The sequence below is a fragment of the Platalea leucorodia genome, assembly GCF_965183815.1.
Source record: "Platalea leucorodia genome assembly, chromosome: 2".
In the NCBI taxonomy this organism is placed as follows: Eukaryota; Metazoa; Chordata; class Aves; order Pelecaniformes; family Threskiornithidae; genus Platalea; species Platalea leucorodia.
In genome coordinates, this window is record NC_138824.1 from 112,143,256 (window position 1) to 112,163,561 (window position 20,306).

The following is a 20,306-nucleotide window of genomic DNA, read 5'->3' on the forward strand; positions in this document are numbered from 1 at the left end:
AAGGTAACCTAGGATTTCAAACATTCTATTGCCATATAGAATATTTTTAGTAGTACTTGCTAGGTTATATATATATTTTTTTTCCCTCCAAAAGAAAAAAAAAATAAGATTGAATTATTAGGAAAGAGACGAAAAGCTAGAGGGTTTTAAAGAATGAACTATGAACTATTCACATATTCATAAAGGTCTGCATAAAAGCTGCCTAAGTATAGATAAATAGAACACAAGGAAGAATAAAGCACAATATCACAAATTAGGACTTATTGATAATAGAATATACATTTACACAGTATTTTGGTACCTATAAATAGCTATCACTCTCACTATGCTAGCTTAGATGAAAGAAAAAAATCCAAGTTATGGAAATCCATTCAGTTCAGACTTCTGCACTTTTCCCTTCAAGCAGTATTATGCACAATTCCTCACTTTCTAAGATGGTGTCAGCAATTACGAACCAAAATAAATAACCAATCACAAAAATAAACAAACATAAGAACAAAAGCTCAGCCTGAACCAAGTTTTTTGTTTGTTTGTTTTTAAAAGGTCATATACACATATTCCCCCAGTCCTAGAGTGAACACATACACAGAAGACAACTATGCAGAAGTCTACAGTAAGGGAAAAATAAAAAAAGGTGTTTTACATGCACATCACAATCCCAACATTTGTATTTTTCACAAATTTAAGGAGTACAAGGTAAATGGTGGAAAGCATGCTGCTGATCCAACACTATATGTTAACACAGATTAACATTTTCCTTTAGATTTCCTTTTTTTTTTCATTATTATTTTGAAATAAGACCATATATTTCTTCATTATGAAGACAAAGGTTGTGACATTAGGCTGCACAAAGAGCTGACCTATCAGATACAACCATCAAGATGATCCAGGCTTTCCTGCAGTGCTTTATTTTTGTATTAATAGTTAGCCTGATAAAAAAAAAAATGAGCTTAAGGGAGCTGTTTCATGGTCTATGGATTGACTCAAGCCAAAAGTGGATTAATTGATTACTTCTAAATAAGATCTCTAAAAAAGGCTAGTTAAGAAACTGATAAATGGAAATACCTCGCTTGCAGGTCCTGCTCTGAATTTCGCAAAAAGATCCAAATAACTATCCCAATTGAGTAAAAGTTCTGGGCTTCTGGCCATAAAAAGACTGCACTAGCACTCTTGGCATTGTGAATAATCCTCTGTTCTCCTTGTGATGTTGAGTCACTTGTCCTGTTTCTCCTCCAGCCCCGCACTTTTACGTAATAGATTTAGAAAGTAGCCTTTTATATTCAACAAGACATTCCAACTCAAAAGGTACGTGTTCTATTCACCAAAAAAAAAAAAAAGAATCTAACAAAATTAATTTTCTGTTCAGCCAAAACTAATTTTATCTTCTTCCTAAACTCCCTAATTTACTCCACTATAAATTCCTCCTCTCCCTTCTTGAGAGCTTACTAAAATCAGCTCTATATTCATACACAAGATTAACCTCATAGCACGTAACTCTGAAGTAAAACTAAAATACCTTATTTTCACTATATTTTTATCGATTTCCATAAGCTCACGGGAATAATTTACCCTGAATTATGTACAGGAATGCATCTTTTTAGTGGGAAAGATAAAGTGACTGTCCTGGGTTAATGGAGCCTGCAGCTCCACTCCAATACCGACCTGATTGCGTGCCTCCTCCACCTCCATGTTCTCCTGGTCTGCCTTCTACCTTGCATGCGTTTCCTCCCTCAACACCAATACATAGCTACCTCCCTATGACTGTGACTATATAAAAGCATTTTTTCATTAAATCTCTCAACATATGGAAGCACATCAAATGGGTAAGAGCGCATTCAGATTTTCTTTGTGCAAACCTCAACAAGGTTATAATAAATTAGAACAGAAATGTACTCCAAAGCAAAGCATGTAGTCTACGCTTACAGTGATGAATTCTACTGACATTTGAAGCCTCCATTGTTTGAAATTTCAAACTGAAGATCTCAAAAGACGTCTGAGAAAGACAAGTCAACATTTATTAACGATGTTTTAATATGCTTTACTCTGCAGAATTTACCACTTCTTATGAAAACTTGCATAGAAAATACCTTGACCCTTGAAGATCAATGCAAATTCAACTACAATGTTTAAATTCCCATTCTAGTAAATTCCTGAGTGGGCCTCAGATTGATGGCCTCAGGTAATTAAGACAATGAGCAGATTTTAAGCTAATAAGCAGGGCTTGTGAAAATAAGTTCTTGAACTCAGAGACATCTTTTTTTTTTATTCCAATGTCATCACAGAACATGTTATCTCAGTTTAAACTACATTGATTTAGGGAATTAATGACACTACTGAGATGAACTCATTTCAAATCACCACAACTGCACACATTAAAATCCAAATTAGAATATATGCCTAAGGATCTATTATTCAGACTTTACTAATACAAAATGTCACCTGCTCAGTCATGTCTCAAAACAACAATTCCTTACTGAATAACATGTGGGGTTTAATTCTAGTTGGCTCCGCATTGCCTGAAACCAGTCTGAGAAAGAGCAATGCATCACCAAAGGTAGGGTTGCTGATTAACCAATTCTTATGCATGCTCTTACACCAGCTCACTAGTTTAGTGTTGCTAAATTACTTGATTGGAACATAAAGGAAAACGCAGCTTGTGTCACCTCTCTCTCTTTAAAAGCCAGCCTACAAAGTATAATCAAGAAGAAATTTTTTGCTCTTTGGTAGATGGTTTTGGACAAAATAGATCCATTTTTCTCTTGGTCATACAATTGCTGAGCCCTTTTCCAGCTTACTGAGTACAGACAGACTATAAAAAGTAGAAGTAAAACACAGCGGGGTGTGGTGAAAGGCTGCTGTAACTTCTTTTCAGCATGGGGGGTTTCAGAAATAAGTAATTTAAAACAAAACGAGTACTGGTAAATTATCATTATGCTCCTGGACCTGTTGTTTACGAACAGAGAAAGACTTGAGAACTTCCTTTCAGTTTTGCACCGTCGCCCAACGAAGGACCCAGAGCATTAGAAGCAGAAGTCTATAGGTTAGCTATAATAAGTGTAGCCAATCTATCATTCCGAATACATGCAGTGATGGACCAAATCTTCATGTGACCGTAAGAAAAACACAAACATACCCCCAAGAGTGCTCTCTACTCAGAAGAGGAAGCCAGGTCGATATTTTTTTCTTCTCTGAAACAGCATTATGAACAAAATCATCACATAAAGGCATTTTTACACACCTTACAATGTCAAGGCTCTTCTAAAGCCTTAACAGTTCACCAAGAGTTCATAAGATGAATCAAACTTTTTAAAATTTTTAGAATAATTACAACATGTAACATTTTAAAGCACTTCAAGACTACATAAACAGAAAACATTCAAAGTGCTGTTTTGTTAACCACAGCATAGAGTGTAAGATGACTACACTTAATTGCTTACATGCTTAATGAATCATTGTGCAAAGAAACCTCTTTTTATATAAATACATATATTTATATCTATAAAAATCAATATATTATCAAATTTACAAAAATTATCACACTTTCACACTAACAGGCAAGAATATTCTGTCCTCTACAAAAACCTTAATTTTGGACATCTGAAGACTAATCAAAACAGTTTCTTATGTACAAATATGTGCATTCAGATGCACAACTCCCAAAAATTTGAGATACATTTTTTAAGATAGAGCTTTTATTACAGTTCTTACATTCTGAATTAAAAAAGCAAAGGAGTCTGAAAGTGAGGTAAACATATTGATTTTAAATTTATTTCAATTCAAGGTGAAGAAACTGAAAACAAAAGTTTAGTCAGAATATTGTAGTTTTTAGATCTACCTTTAACTATGGTATAATTTTTTTTTTTCATACAAGACAGCTAAGTAAAACTAATCAATGCCATCTGTATATAGTTTAATTATAGTTTACTGAAAAGAGTTTCTGAACTTTGTAGCTATGGAGGAAAAAAAAAATTATGAAAGGACAGAATAACAGCCAAACCCTGCAGAGTTAAAAATCCAGAAGATGTTGAAAAAGCTTTTCATATCAATATGATTGTAATTTCTGTAATAAATTATAATTTTTAATCCTTGTAAAGAGAAATTCCTCCAAAAACCTGTGCTGAAAGTGTAAAGTTATAATCTATAGCGGTCTATTAGTGTGATAGTTCTTCAAAACAACAATAACGCAAAAATGAAGACTGTCATACAAACAGAAAATGGAACACTTGTTTCTAATATAACTTCAATGTATTTATTTTACAACTTCATTTATTATTCTTTAGCAAGTCCTCACATCACACAAACCTTTATATCTGTAAACCAGGTTGTATGCACTCACACATGGTGACAGAAAAGATGTTACAAGTCTGAGCTGTGAGCTGTAGAATCATACAAGATGCAAGACAACAGATGGAGTCTTAAGAACAAGGCTCGAGACATTAGCAGAAGTCTCAGTAACAGTATCACCATGGTTAAACGATGGTACTAAGCATAATTAAAAAAAATCAGTAGTTCCCAAAATAACTTAACTTAGGCTTAAAAATCAAATCTCCTTATATCAGTAACAGAGAAGAACAACCAGCAAACTACCCATTCTTTAAAAAAAAAAAAAAAACAAACCAAACAAAACAACCCACCTTGTAACCGAGACAAATTGTCAGAATGGCTTGATTTACTACAAATCCACTACACTAATAATACTGGAATATCTGATACCCTGCAGACCAAGACTTAGGAACAAACTAAGGAAATATCAGCATTGCTCCGAAAGAAAAAAAGGAGTACCACACACAGCAGCTACATCAATTTAGACAATTCTCTCTCCTATGCTGGAAAATCCTACCCAGATCTCAATCCATGAACATGGTTAGAGCAACTGTTGATTCTTGAGCAGTTCTGAGGATGCTGCCGACTATGAAGGCTTCTGTTTCAAGGTTCCTGGCTTGAGAAACCATAGTGTGGACACCGACGCACCATCACGTGTATAGACTGCTGCCAGTAACCATTTTATTTATGTATTTAAATGACATACATGCATGTATGGAGCTTTCTTCCCTACCCTCTCAAGGTGGAAGTACAATCAACTCCCACAAGAGATTTCTAGTATTTGGACATACTTAATTTGAATCATAGAATCATTTAGGTTGAAAAAGACCCTTAAGATCATCGAGTCCAACTGTAAACCTAACAGTGTCATGTTCGTCACTAAACCATGTTTCTAAGCACCCATCTACATGTCTTCTAAATACCTCCAGGGACGGGGACTCAACCACTTCCCCAGGCAGCCTGTTCCAGTGCTTGGCAACCCTTTCGGTGAAGAAATTTCTCCTATTATCCCATCTAAACCTCTCCTGGCGCAACTTGAGGCCATTGCTCTTGTCCTATCACTTGTTATTTGTGAAAAGAAGGTGGGACAGAAGGAAAATTAGTTTGTGTGTGTGGTTTAATTTTAAATTATGAGACAGTCTCTCTTTAATTGCTTTTCTCCCAGTCACTCTAACATGTTTTAAGCAAGCATAGAAATGAAGTTTGTTTCAATCAACTCTAAACAAACAACAAATATTAACAGTTTGCACCTCCAGACCATCCAGAAGAGACTCTGAAAGCAATTAATGAAGCCTAATCTATATATTTGGATTCTTCCCCTGCCATTGCCTGCCCCAGGTTGTGAGTGGGGGAACACAGGCTACTATGGAACAAAGTTGCATGTGGTCTATCACTATAGGACAAGAAGTCTGTGCCAAACTGTAGGAAAGATTTCACATTACACCATTCTTGTTTTCTACCTTAAAATGAAGATAATTGTTTTTGTCAGACTGCCATGAAATTAAAGCATCTGGTAGAACTGGCAGCACGGAAAGCACATTTGCCAGGTATACTAGGTAAGCATATTAAGCAGGATGATTTCAAGCTATGTATCCTAATCTGCAGTCTTTACCCATTGAGCACTTAAAGATTGTTTATCAAAAGGAGTTGACTGAAGGCAGCTAGTTTAAAGAGCATTTGTTCTTGCAAGGCCATTTTTTAGGTCATGGTCTAAAAAGTCACACTGTAACCAGCGCACAGGAGTAATAAGCATAAAAAAGTGTACAGGAAAAAAAAGTGTAAAAATTCGAAGTGATTTGTTTGCAACATGTCTAAGAAAACAAAACCCCCTAATTTACGCTAAATACCCTTGTTCCTGATATAACTTCTTTTTATCTACAATAGGTAGCAATAAAAGCGTTTCAGATTCTGTTTTAAGTAACATTCCCATTTATATTGTAAGTTATGCTGTTATCATTTTTATTTTGAATCCTTGATCTTTAATTCTTAAAGTAAATTGTATGCACATTTCTCACCATGATATTGGTGCTACTGATACAAGCTTTGCACCATTCCTTCTCTTGTTTGTCAACATATTTTCAAATCCTTATGTTACAAAATCCTTTAGTTTTAAAAAAAACCAAAACCAAAACCAAACAAAACCCCCCAAACTAAATTTCTCTTTCTCCAAAATACTCAAAGCAGTAGATGATGCATTTTATTTTATTTTTAAGGCCAAAGGGAGAACAAGGTCTCACCATACCAAACCATTAGAGAAAAAAAAAAATGGTTTAAATCCATCCAAAAAGAACTCTAAGCATAGCGAAAGTAGATAAACTACTGTGTAAATGAACTAACAAGTGGGAAAAGGAAGCTTTACAAATAGATTTGATGAGATTAGTGGAACAGAGGTAAACATCAACCCAAACAGTAACACCATCAGTCAACACTTATGACTGCAAAAAATGTTCTAGCTACTGCAAATTACTTCCTATCTTCTATATATATATACACGTTAAAAAAAAGTTGTTTTGCAGGGAGAAAGACTTGCTCTCTGGAGTCCTAATTAAGAGTTGTTTTACTATAGAAAAGTCATGAAAAATAGTGCTAAGAACTAATTTCCATTTAAATAAACAGATTTGAGTTTAAGCCAATTTAAAATGAAGAAGCAAGAAAATGATTGTTAGCAAGCTGAAAAGCAAGATCTTACCGTGGCATAAACAAGTAAATATTTGTGCTATGAAGGATCCCAAGGACCTAAAATGCTATTTAAGGCCCCTTGGGCTGGATCTTATGTCTATTCTAGGCAAGAAAGCAGCTACCTCATTTGTATAAATCTAGAAAGACAAACAGATGTATCTTGCAAGTTAAGGAGAGAACATTCTCTCAAGTACACTGAAGAACTCGCACAGCTTTTTCCCATGTCCCACAGGGTTTCCCTAAGTGCAGGGCACAGGCAATGAGCAAGAGAAAAGAAAAATAATATTTAAGAGAAAGGAACAGTTACAGTTGTCTACAGTTTTACTTCAGGGACAGGATGGAAAATGAAGCCAAAGCAAAATGAAGGGATGTACAGACAGAGCAGTTTTGTAGTGCTAAGTTCAACTATTATTTTCAGGAAATATGTGGGAGTCCTTATGTTGAAGTTAAACATGGTCCAGTGGGTAACAACAGCGGTTGCTTTATTTTCAAGGTGAGATCATAAGATTCCTATAGTAGTCTAGAAGTCTTGTAACAACTTCTATTAGTCCTTGTTTAGCAATTGAGAAAGTAGACTCAAATCTTAAAATCTTGTTATTTTGTAGGGGGTTCAAATTGACAATGAAGAATTGTAGTCAGATACAGGGGTTTTATTTTGGATTTGTTTTCAAATCCTCGTATTAGAGAGGGCAAAGATCTATGTCTCCAAATATTTTTATACACACTTTTCTGGTTTTATTTAAGTTAATATTAGATACATATTGTATTTCAATACCACTACAATTACAAACCAAAATACTTGAGTACTAATAGAAGGGTTTTTTCCTATTATTTCCAATAATAAAATTACTTCCACTAATACAGACACACACTGTGAATGATTGGGGCTTTCTCTTTTTTTAGTGTCATTTAAGTTCGGAGAATCAAATGTGTATTATCTGTGTCAACATCTTCGTGGAAGCTTAGCTGCGGCAGAGGAAACCCTTAAAGAAGCGTCACCTGTGCCCCTACTAAAGCACTGTGCAGAAGAACTTGTAATTTTTGCAATTTCCCAAAGTTGTATGACATCTTCTGACTAGTACTGGCCAGTCTCAGTATTAAAATCTCTGTCTAAAACAGGAGTTGGGTTGAACAAACTACAGCTACCTTAGGATTGCTGCTCCCTACCTGCTTTGAAAGCAGAGGATTTAGACATAGCGGAAGTTTCAGAACAATTGCTACTTTTTTATTACTACTATTAAACAAACTGGCCTTCCAGAGCGTTCATTCACTACAGCAGGACGTTTATCATTGCCATGCTCATTTTCAGCCAAGCATATGGAGTTTTTCCCTTTCTAGGTTAAGTCTTCCATGCCAGATGGGCACATGAAGCCCCAGAGATTACTTGCAAAGCTGCACAGAAAACTGAAATACAGACTGGAGGAAAGCACACTCCTAATGGTTTGTGTTACAAGGGAACCAATTTACTGAAGTGACAAAACTTTTTCATTCACATTTAAGTTTTCATACATCATTGATTGCCTATACTGGGATATAAGCAATTGGGAAGGAAAATAAAAGCCTTCAGTCAAAATTAAACATCCAGAAACATGAAAAATAAGAATAACAACTTCCAGGATTTTTGCAGTGGTTTCTTATAGACACCTGAAGAAGGACAGAGAACCGTCCAGTGTGAAAAGTGAGAAAGACAACAGAAAGCCACAACCAGTGTTGGGCGTTCAACGGGGCACAACTTCTCTCACCAAGAATCTGCTTGCACATGTGGAGTACAAATGATACTCCGACACAGGTGTAACTAAATATTATTCCAGATTTTCAAAGAGAAATTCCAGCATACATTTGAGAACACAGATACTCCTGATACAACATTTTTTAGAAGTGGTTTGTTTTTCCTTAAGGTGAGCAAAGCATTGAGAGAGCAGCATGTTGCTTTGGAGCCTTTGTTTTCAGAAAAAGAAGGTACAAGGCATTTATGGAAGGACCCAGGGAAGCACAGAGGCACCCAGAGTGCCTTCTCCAGATATTGTGAAGGGAGATTTCCACCCTTCCCCCCACCCCACAGGAGGCTTCTCCTCCCCACCCTCAGCATTTGCTGAAAACTGAAAGTTAAAGAACTCCTTCGTCACTGTATTTGCTTAACTAGGTAGCATGCTGTAACATGCATTTTAAGTACACCGGATTGCAAGCATTCTGTATTTGTATGTTTTCTCCTCCAACATTTATTACAATCTTTTCATCTTTTACATATAGGAAACTATAATGTAGTTACTGAAACGTTTGCAGTACTCAAGCATACACAATATTAATTGCTCAATCAACCTGCATTGACACACTGGATTTAATATGCCACATTGAATTACTGATCATTTTTCTAACCTTACCAAGTCAATCTGGGGCAGACAGATCTGCAGTTTAGCTGGTGTATTTTTTAAACTCCTCCTTCCTTAACTATTGTAGTATCACTAGTTTGAACAGAAGCACACACATCATACCTTGCACATTTTGGTGCCTGACTATACGCTTCATAAATATTTTAACTCTTCTTCACTCTTGGGAAAAATTTCTGCATTTTATTGAAAACAATAGTTTTACTAGTATACCACATAATGAACTGATTTGTTCTGCACAGAAGTCGCTTTAATTCTTTTTAAGAAAACCTGCAAACATGGTATTTTTGAGTGTTCTTCTAATACCAAGGAAAAGAACATTTATCAGTACAGACATGCTTAAATAAAATGCCACCACTGCCTTATTAATGTTCTCCAGTTTTTTAATGAGAACAATATATTTGTTAAGTATACTATCATGGAAGAAGAGCAATATACATCCAACAATCCCCTTTAACTTGATAATATAAAACATTTAACAATAAAAGTTGAAGGCAATATTAAGCTAAAACTTCTATAATTTTCAATTGTTTCATCGTCAGAAAACTGATATGGTCATTTACAGCATGCTTTCAGCCTTTTTTTCCCCCCCATGAGACTATCATAACTGCTATACAGAACTTGTTGCACCACATAACAGAATTGTGATTTTTACTATAAAGTAAGGATTATTTTGCAAAGCAATTAAGGAACATGAATATGGTAAACAGCAAACATAAATAGCCTCAGCATTTTGTATAGAACTAAGAACAACATTCAGCTTTCAAGATGACTACATGGAACTGTAACTTGCCGATTAAATGGGGTTAACTATTGGATGTTCTTGTAGCAATAGTGCTTAGGAAGCAATGCAACAGTTGTATTTTGCAGCTTATGAACAAAAAGAAAGCATTGCTAACTCTTACTATTGCCCTGCTTCGATAGCAGGATGTGCCTCCTATCTCTATGATTTGTCCTTGCCTACCTTATTAAGCCCCTGCTCTTCACTAAGCAGCCATGAAATATAATTTCACTGATTCTAGGTTACTTCCTGACAATTAATAACTGAAATAAGCACAGAGCTATCTTTAGTAAATTCACTGTTACTCTAAAAAGTTTAGGAGAGTAGAAGAACAGAGATGAAAGACAACCCAGCTATGTAACGCAAGGTTCACCATCTGACAAACTTGCAGAACAACAATTAAAATACCAGTCTGAGCTGTAAACCAGAGTAACCTCAACTAGAGCTTGCCACATTTCTAAAAGTTATCTCTGTTACAATTAGGAACCACATTGATTTTATTTTCTTGTCTTATAATACATCTTACAGACAGAAAAACAATGCACATTACCTTTTGTACTAAATCTTTATAAAGCATTTATGCTCCAAACTTCAGCATTGTGATAAATACTGTGGATGTAAGATGATGTCAGATCATTTTATTTCCCTGCCAAGCATTCTGTAGATGAGAAAATTAAAGACTTGTTCCTAAGATTACTTACCCATGAAGTTCAGATAGCTCTCTCCTCCAAGTGCATGAGTAATGAGACGAATCATTTTATGAAGCTGTATTCCACGATCAATAACTGGAGTAAGAGGCGAGAGCACACTCATGTTTGTATACATCTCTGCATCCATCAGTCGAAACGCCAATGTCTTATCACCAACAAGTGCCTATAACAGTTCAAAAAAAAAAAAGTGAAGAAAAACCTTGGGTGTACTAGAAGTGTTTCTAATATTTTTTTAAAGCAGGCGCTTTTTATCGTAAAGGGAGGACCACGAAGATTGGCAAGGAGTCAAGGACACTGCTCAGTGTGCACGATCTAGACCCTGTTCACAAAGAAAACATCCTGCCACCGCCAATAATCATCAGGTCACAGTGACCCTAGTTTCTAATAACTGCAATTTTGTATTGTGCGATGTGTAATCACATGGATGTGATATACATAATCTGCTGCCAAAAAGAGCAAGTATGTAAACTGAGGCAGGGACATCCTGAGCAGTGCCTCAACTGGATGCTGGACCCGACTGTTTTCCCCTTGCAACCCTCCCCATGGTTACTGGGGCTCTCCGCACTGATGGGAGTGCAAATATATGATCAATAAAATAACAGCTGCCTAACCCTTGTTGTGGTCCTACATTTCACGTGATGGGATCGAACTGCATAATTACTTCCGAGAACCTTTTTGCCTACAGATATCAAATGTGAAATGTTAGTGTCAACTCAATAAGCCACAGGTGACCTACCATTTTGGATTTTTTATAGAAAATAAGAAAGCAAATATCTCAAGTAAAGTTTTAGGATGTACAAATAAAGGGCTATTAACAACACTCCTGATTTAGAGATGCAGAGTGAATTTGAAATATTCATTTATATGCAATCAAGAATGTGATTGGTTTTCTGTGATTTCACACAAGAGAGAAAAAACAAACTAGTAATTGTCCAAAAACAGTGACTGAATTACTAACTTACTAGTGTTTACTTGAGAAAGGCCACACAAATGCTATGTAATAAGGGCTATTCTAATCTATTAGCATGCATTATTATATTATACTCTATAATTATCATAGAGTATAATAGATTGTATTATTACAGATAATAGACTATTATTATAGATAATAATATAATAGATTATATTATTTTATGATCTATGATTATATTATACACTATATTATTATATTATACTCAGGCATTATTATATTATACTCTAGCATGAAAACTCACTAGATTCCAGAGAGACAGATGAGTTGTAAACAGGTCTAGCTGAAAAGCACCATCAGCCTTTAGTTTTCCAACTAACAATATAACAGCATATATAGATGATTCCCTCAAGTAAATATAATCTTTAAAAAAAATCCCTACACAACAATGGCGACACTGAAGACTGCAATGAACAACTCTTCTCTGGACTCAGAATGTGGCATTTTTTAGTGTCATTTAATGTCCTCTAATCTTTCCATTAAAAGAGGAGGTAAATGTTCCCTATTCACGTTTTCTCTGCCAGCCATGATTTTATAAACTGTTATCCTTCCCCCTTCAATGATCTCTCTTCTACCCTGAAGTCTTAGTCTATTTAGTTTTCTTCTTACTATGAAACCAATCCACACCTGCTATTATTCTTACTAACTCTCTCACAGCATTTTTTCCAGTTATGCTGTATATCCTTTGAGGTAAGAGCACCAAACCTGACTCCAGCATTCAAGATGCACACAAATCATTAAAGACTACAGTGGCATACCAATTTTGCTCTTTGCTCTCCATTCCATTCATAATTCCAAGCACTGTATCTGCTATTTTGACAGCTATCAGCATTGAGTTGCTATTTTCATACACTTATTATAACCACAAGGCTAGATTTTCTGACTGGTAATAGTCAGCTTGTAGACCATTATTACATACAAGAAACTGGAATTGCTTCAGCCCCTTATGTGCATCACTTCAAGTATCTCCACACTGAGTTTTATCTGCACCCCCATTTTGTTTCGCTGTCCTGCTTTTCACATATCCTGGTGTCCATCTGCAATCGTCATAGTTAGCTTTTTTTTTAAATTCAAAATATATACATCTTCTTCCCAAGTATGAGATTCTAAAACCAAAATACATAGTGATACAGAAAACAACTCAACTGATGAAATCCAGCATGAAACAGAACATTACCGTTGCTGTTCTTTTATTTCATGCTTTAGGATGAAGAATCAGCTTTTATAAAAGCAAATAATCACAGAATAATATGCATTTCCAAGTAATACCTGAAGTTCTTTACCAGGATTGGGACTCTTCTCTCGTGCCTTAAGTGCACACTGTGTAACAGTCTGAGATAAGAATGTAAATAGGTACACAAAAGGAAGCTGATAAACTCAGAATTATCTTTTTAAAATAAAATATAGGTCTCGTTTTGGACACTTCTGTAGAACTTTATTATAGAAGGTATAAGAAATAGAATGTCAAACTCTATTATGTAGAGGAAATAGTTGAAGGTAGGTTAAACCTTTTATCAGAAAATGGATTACATTTTTTAAAGTTCCTAATCTTAAATTCTCAACCAATGCGTTTTCTGATTCTTCAGAAACAACCATTACAAAAAGATTGTGAGATGAGTGTTACCCAAACTCGTCATTACTTTTTCATTTTTCTGTATACAGAACCATTACCATTGCTGTGTTTTGAATCAAACTGTTAAAGAGTATTTCATTTAGATCTCTAAAGAAGATTGGTGTTTGCAATCTTTTCAGAGAGAAAAGATTTTCTTGAATGGAATACAACAGTTGCAAACACTGATTCAGTGAACAAATTTGCTAAATTGTGATATTGTTCATGCTTATCATAAATAGTGCTCCAGCTTACTCTGTGGAAACTAGACTTTCAAAAATATGGATTATGCCTTCCTATGACAGGCAGGCAAAACAGGAAGCTAGGACTCATTTCTTAAAAAAACCCCAACAAAACAAAACTGAAAAATAACAACACTCACCCACTCCCAGCAGGATTCTTTTATTAAAAAATAAGGATAAAAAAGCCACAAGAAAACCCAGACAAAAAAAAATGAGCAGTAGTGCAGATCTACCTGTCTCTGAAATTGTTGCCTATCCTTCTCAACTCTTGCCTCAATTTTTAAAAAACAAACCCCACTAAACCTCTAAATCTCATCTTATACTTACTTACATATAAACAAATAGATACAACACCTGATCATGGCTCTCCGCATATGCAATGTACTTTTCTTCATACCGTCTGTTTGTTAATGTATGCACAATATTGCCCATATTCCAGTCTTCATCTTTCAGCTCCTTAATTATCTGCAGAAATAAAAAAAAAAGATCATTGAAAAATTATTTCTGTTTTAACTAAAAGCACATTACTACCTTTCTTCATTACCTTGGCACAGAAATTTCCAGTGAATTGTGAACTGTATTACTTTAACTTCTCCTATTCCCAACTTTGGACCAATGAGCTTTCTCTGATAATATGAAAAGACTTCTTTCTTTTGAATTCCACTACATAAATATAATAACTAGAACATTTTGTTTCTCCTGTACTTCTACATATAACCACAGGCAATTGGACTTGGCATCTATCACGTGAATCCTCTGATACAGTGGGCAATGCAATTGCTAGGAGCTGCAAGAGAGCACTGCACCAAAAACCACAAAAAAAAAAATCTGTAGGCATACACATCTACCTACACATGGCATTGAAAGAAGTTCTGTATTTCAAGTAACCCTGGCGTATGGCAGCTTCCAACTATAGCTGAAGCACTGGACTGCGTGGTAGAGAAGGGATCACTGCAAGACAGCACTATGCTACTGCCATGAAGTACACAATGACATGAGAAGGTGCTTGATGTAGGGAGTTGCACATTTCCTGATCTGTGAATTCCCGGTCAGTTCCAAACCACAGGCTGAATACCAAAGCTTTGGAATACAAAACAAGCTTTACATTTTTTGTCATGCTAGCTCCTGATTTTTAGGAATTTAGATTAAGTCACATCAATAGTAATTTTCTGTCTCATATGACACTACTTCCTCCCTCTTCTAAACCTAGCCCAATTTCAGTGTTAGTCCTTTCTTTTTTCTATAGAACTTTATAGACCTCCATTGATCACTACAACACAAATACGTATACATAAATATATAGACATAAAAATAAAGGTGATTAAAAGGCAATAACATCAAGACAGCTAATATGATGCTGTAAAATTTAACATTCTGATCGTAACTGGCCATGTACTCCTAAACAGCTTTTTTTTTTAATAACTCTACAAATTCTGGCCCTGAAAACATTCAGGTCCCTATGCAGCATCATATTATGTACTAGATCAACCTTTAACGGGAACTAGTACAGCCACTGTTATGACAATCAGCTTATCTCACCTACTTTTACAGGCCCTTCAGAATTACTTCATGGAACCCTGGAGATCCTTCAGATCTACAACTTCTTTTAGGAAGTTGCCTAGAAAACATACTATTAACAGGTACATACTTAAAAGCTGGAGAGAAATGAGAGCAAGCAATCTCAAGTTTAATGATGCTGTCCCTGTTGGAAAAGCCGGCAAGTTTGTCTTCTGAATGAAAAGAAGGTTTGAAAACTGTTTTTCAATCTGCCCTCCGCCTCCTAGTTACAAAAGTGAAAAGATGCTGAAAATAAAATAATTTGCTTTTTATTTTAAGCTACTCACTACATTTATTGAAGCATTAATGCTCCTATAAAACATTCATTGTTTTCAGACCATCATGATAGCCTGAGGGATTTGGATGCAATCTTCTACCTAACTGAAAAACGTTCTCTAAAACATGAGTAGAAGCCTTTTGAGATCATTTAGCATTTTATTCCTTTTCTTGTGATTCTCTGTATTAAAGAAAAGGTGATTTAAATCCTTATTGTAGTCAGTGTTTATTAGTATATTATTGTTCTTGAAGAGCATTTGCAGATTTCTATTATTCTTTTTGTAACCCCACTGTACTGATTACTGGTGTTTGTGTAATTCACTTATGTTTACTTTGGTTAAACTTCCAGCTCTATGTTCAATGCCAACTACTATGCCCAATTTCAGGAGGGTTCGTTGCATGTTTTCGGTTTTGTTTGTTTGTTTGTTTTTTAACTATATATGCATATGGTTAACTTATTATCTACCTGTTCATGCTCAATATAGACTACACATTCTACAGCTGTTGCAAGATACGGGTTATTTCAAACAAAATTAGTCTACGTGTATTGTGTAAAGAAAACGAATATCAGGTAGAATGCAAAGAATAGCCCCTGAACTTACTCATCTTCTGAAATCTACGTATCTTACAACTCTCATTTCAGCCACTAATACCTATGCTCAGGACTGTCAGAATTTATTTTAATAGGACGTTAACAGAAGAGTAAAATTTGTCAGTAGGATTCAGAAGTGTTTTTGTGTATGCAGACAGAGAAACATCCCACTTTAAAGAGCAGAATGTACTTTTTAAAAAAGTTCTCACCTGTATCCATTTATCTGGAATAGCCATGGCTAGTCGATAATCAAAACCCCCTCCTCCCTCTGCAACAGGACGACAAAGAGCTGGCATCCCAGAAACATCCTTAAATAAAAAAAACCACAACATAATTTGCATAGCATTGTAATTATTAGTTCAGATTTCCTACCATACAGTAATACTTCTATACGAACATTCTGTAAACTATAAACAGCTTCACAGATTGACCTGGGTAAGGAAGAATTAAAAAAAAAAAAAAGAAAAAAAAATAAAAAAATCAGTGAGCAATTACTATACCCAGATTTGCTGTTTGAACACAAAAGTTACTGGGAAAAGCATTATGACTTTTCTCATCAAATACCCTACTACAAAATATTTTAATAGAGTAGATATTTGAGGAGGTAGAGACCTCAGTAGATGCAGAACTTGAAATAATTAGCTCTCTTGAGCTCCAAATAATCAATAGAGTAGAAAGCAGTCAACAAAAGACCAATTAAACCTCCATTTTGTTTATTGATGGTTTGCATAAAGAATGGCATAAAAAGAAAAGGCTGAATATAAAGTACAGTAAGGAAGAAAAATACAATCTCTACTCTTTTCCTAAATGCACAAAACCAAAACTAATGATCCAGCTAGCCCTGGAAAGTGACATGCTCTTTCTGCATAATTTTCCAGTTTCATATTGATGAAAGATGATCATTCTTAAATTTGTAATTCAAAGTTCTTGAAATATTTATTTCACCATTTTATTAGGCAATTATATCACATAACACTCTTTCTAAAGTTAGCCTATCTGTATAGAAAATGCGCATCTCCAATCATTGCAAAATATCTATCAGTACTCAATTTTATTAACTTATGTCAGTGAGAAGCCATTCCACCACAATGGATTAACATACACCTCTTGCACCTACACAAGAGAATTTATGAGATTAAATTCTGTCTAGAACCAGGGCTTAATTAGGAAGCTCATTCTGGTTTTCTGGATTCAATCCAGTTTTCAATCCAGTTGCTGCATTAGACTAGTGAAAAAGATACTTACACTTGAAGTTGTACATACACACACACACACACGCATTCATACTGACAGAAGTGAGGAGACCACCCACTCATCATGGAGGTCCCGGATGGCATCCTGCGGGGTGGAAGGCAGGCCTGCTGTCCAGAGGGACGCTGACTGGCTGGAGGAATCGATCCACAGCAAGCTCAGGAAATTCAGCAAGGGCAATTGTGAAATCCTGCCCCTGGGATGGACGAACCCTTGTATCCATACAGGCTGGGGACTGCCGGGCTGGGGAGCAGCTCTGCTGGGAAGGCCCTGGGGCTCTGGGCCAGCAGCAAGCTGAGCATGAGCCAGCAGCCTGCCCTGGCAGCAGAGATGGCCAGCACCATCCTGGGCTGTATGAACAGCAAAGCCAGGAGATCAAAGGGGGGGATTATCCCCCTTGACTCAGCAGTCATTAGATCACACAGAAAACTGCAACCACATTCCAAATGCTGCAAATATCAAATAATGAAGCAAAAATCCTTTCCAAATTTTTAGGTGTTATAAAAGGAAGTTCAACAGCTCTCCTAGATCAGTCAGAAAGGATAAAAACAGACTAATGCTCTCCAAGTTATGCAGGACAAGATGATCTGAAACAAAAGCCTCTCTCTTTGATGCTGTGATGCTTACCTGGACAAGGTCTGAGTCTGATACTTAAGTAGCTCCCACCTACTTTAGTCACAATTTTGACTGAGAAGATTTATGGGAAGTAAAATTCCAAATTTAATACTATTTATATCTATCTATATCTACAGATTTTATCTGAACACTAAAAAAAATTCAGTGTTACTTTGTTCAGTATATTTTCTACCAAATGTAAACAAGCCAATGCCTAAGTGTTTGTTCAGACCTTAGTTTGAAATGTGCTGTATATAAAAAAAAAGAAGTCACAGCAGTAGGGGGTTTTTTGCCTGTTTGTTTTTATAATACTTCAAGCATGATGTAATTTTACTTAACATTTTTTTTCTTCTCATTATACAAAACTTTAATCACAGCTTTATTTAGAAGGCCAAACTGAAAAATAAGCGTATAGTCAGTAATACCTAAAAACTTGGAAATTACTAAGAAAGTGAATATACAGACTATTAAAAAGCTGTAAAAATTGTCAAATAATTAAGGAATATATTATAATTAGTTATAGCTAGACAAAAACATTTTTCTCACACAGCACTCATTCTATCATCATTATAGGCCAGCAGACATTCTTCATTGCCTTTTGTAATTTTCAATAATGTCACTAGTTTCTCCTCCTGAAATTCTCCTTTAACCATGCAGCACATTGACTACTTCGTGTAGCAACTCCCCCAGGCAGAAAAATGATGTATTGAAACAGAAGCAGTTTTCAACTCAAGCAAGATAAACTGAAGACACATTTTATTAAAAAACTCTTAGGCCAGGTAATACAAGCAGACTGATCTCGGCATTTCATTGTTAGGAATGCTTATAATCTAAGACTATCTAGAAAATGAACAAATTTCACTTCAAATAAGCCTACAGCTCAATGAAACCATCTCAAGTTTACTACAAGCTCACCAGATGCTGTTTTTGATAGCTTGTCATTATGCTTTTAGCAGTGGTTGTCTGTAACATAAAAACTTTACCATAAGTAAGAAAAAGGTTAAGCGATATTTTGTTTTCTGAAGATAAACAGGAAACTCTTAAGGAATACAAAAAGTTTTATTAGAAATCCATATAGCCCCCTAATGATATCAGATAGATGCAACTTCTTCTTTTAAACAAAAGTAATTGAACATAATAACAGAAAAATCCTCAAAGTTTACATGATTTTCTCTTTTAGATAAAAGAAAAAAAATCAGTGAAAACGTACCTACTTGTAGAACTTTAATGCTCTGGTGTTTCATACTATTAAAAATTCCATGTGCCAACAATAATATTTTTTCAGTCAAAACAGTTTAACTGATCTCAATCAACTCAAGTATTATAGTCTATTTATTCCCTCAGAAACCTGGAGAAACTTAATACTAAATTTAAATTAGCATACACAATCAACATTTATAAATTTATCACATTTATTTTGAAGGGGAATTGTCAATTATGCCAATATAATTCAAAATATACAAAACCACACTAAGGTTGTTAATCTTTAGTACCATGAATCACTAGTGACAAATGGCAGTCATACAAAAGCAATAAACTGATAAAAACAAATCTCATTACAAGTTCAAGGAGATGAAGAAAAAAACCTCACATTAATTAATGACCCATTAATGCAGAGAAAATTCCCAAAGTGCATATTCCAGTTGTTTTTCCCCACAAGGCAAAGTCTGTCCACTAATTAATATTTCTCAGCTCATGTCGGTCCTTTAGTACCCAAAGTATGACTTGATAATTAACAGGAAATTCACATCCCAAAGCAAACTAATCAATATTAATGTAATTGACAATGGCAAATTCTGATCTTACCTCTGCTATGGTTATGCATTCTGGATGCAAGAATTTGATCATGTGGTTGGCCAACATTAGATAACACAAAGCATCTTCATCCACATGTAGGCCAAAATATTCGTTGTAATCGCCACTGAATCCTGTGCCTAATAAGACAGGAAGTTTTAAAGGCAATAGTTGCTTTTTTAAAAAAAAGACAGATATTTTGCCATATGCAATTTTTTAAGCACCAAATTTATTCATAATTTCAGATCTATCCATATAGCAGCACAACAAGATATTAGCAAATCTGGAATTTTTGGAGCATTCAGTGAAAGTTATAGCACTACTTCCACAGCAACAGAGCTGCAATAGGACTGCTGAGATTAGAGTTGATTAAATTACTTACCAATCCCATGATGGTGATACAACATAGATGTAACACCATCAAACCGGAAGCCATCAAAGCGATAGTCTTCGATCCACATTCTCAAATTAGACAGAAGGAATCTCAAAACTTCCCAGCTGAAATAACATGAATATATTT

The 20,306-nt window shown here is 35.3% G+C and overlaps 1 protein-coding gene across 1 annotated transcript in view; it reads right to left on the reverse strand.

Moving 5' to 3' along the window:
- The window catches only part of GBE1 (1,4-alpha-glucan branching enzyme 1), a 165,147-nt gene that overhangs the window by 51,002 nt on the left and 93,839 nt on the right, over nucleotides 1-20,306 (reverse strand). Inside the window, exons 8-12 of the mRNA XM_082304470.1 lie at nucleotides 20,169-20,284; nucleotides 19,799-19,926; nucleotides 16,336-16,434; nucleotides 14,056-14,166; nucleotides 10,872-11,043 (exon numbers count right to left, since the gene is read on the reverse strand). Of these exons, the coding sequence (XP_082160596.1) occupies nucleotides 10,872-11,043; nucleotides 14,056-14,166; nucleotides 16,336-16,434; nucleotides 19,799-19,926; nucleotides 20,169-20,284 (626 nt within the window). The remainder of the gene's footprint in view (nucleotides 1-10,871; nucleotides 11,044-14,055; nucleotides 14,167-16,335; nucleotides 16,435-19,798; nucleotides 19,927-20,168; nucleotides 20,285-20,306) is intronic.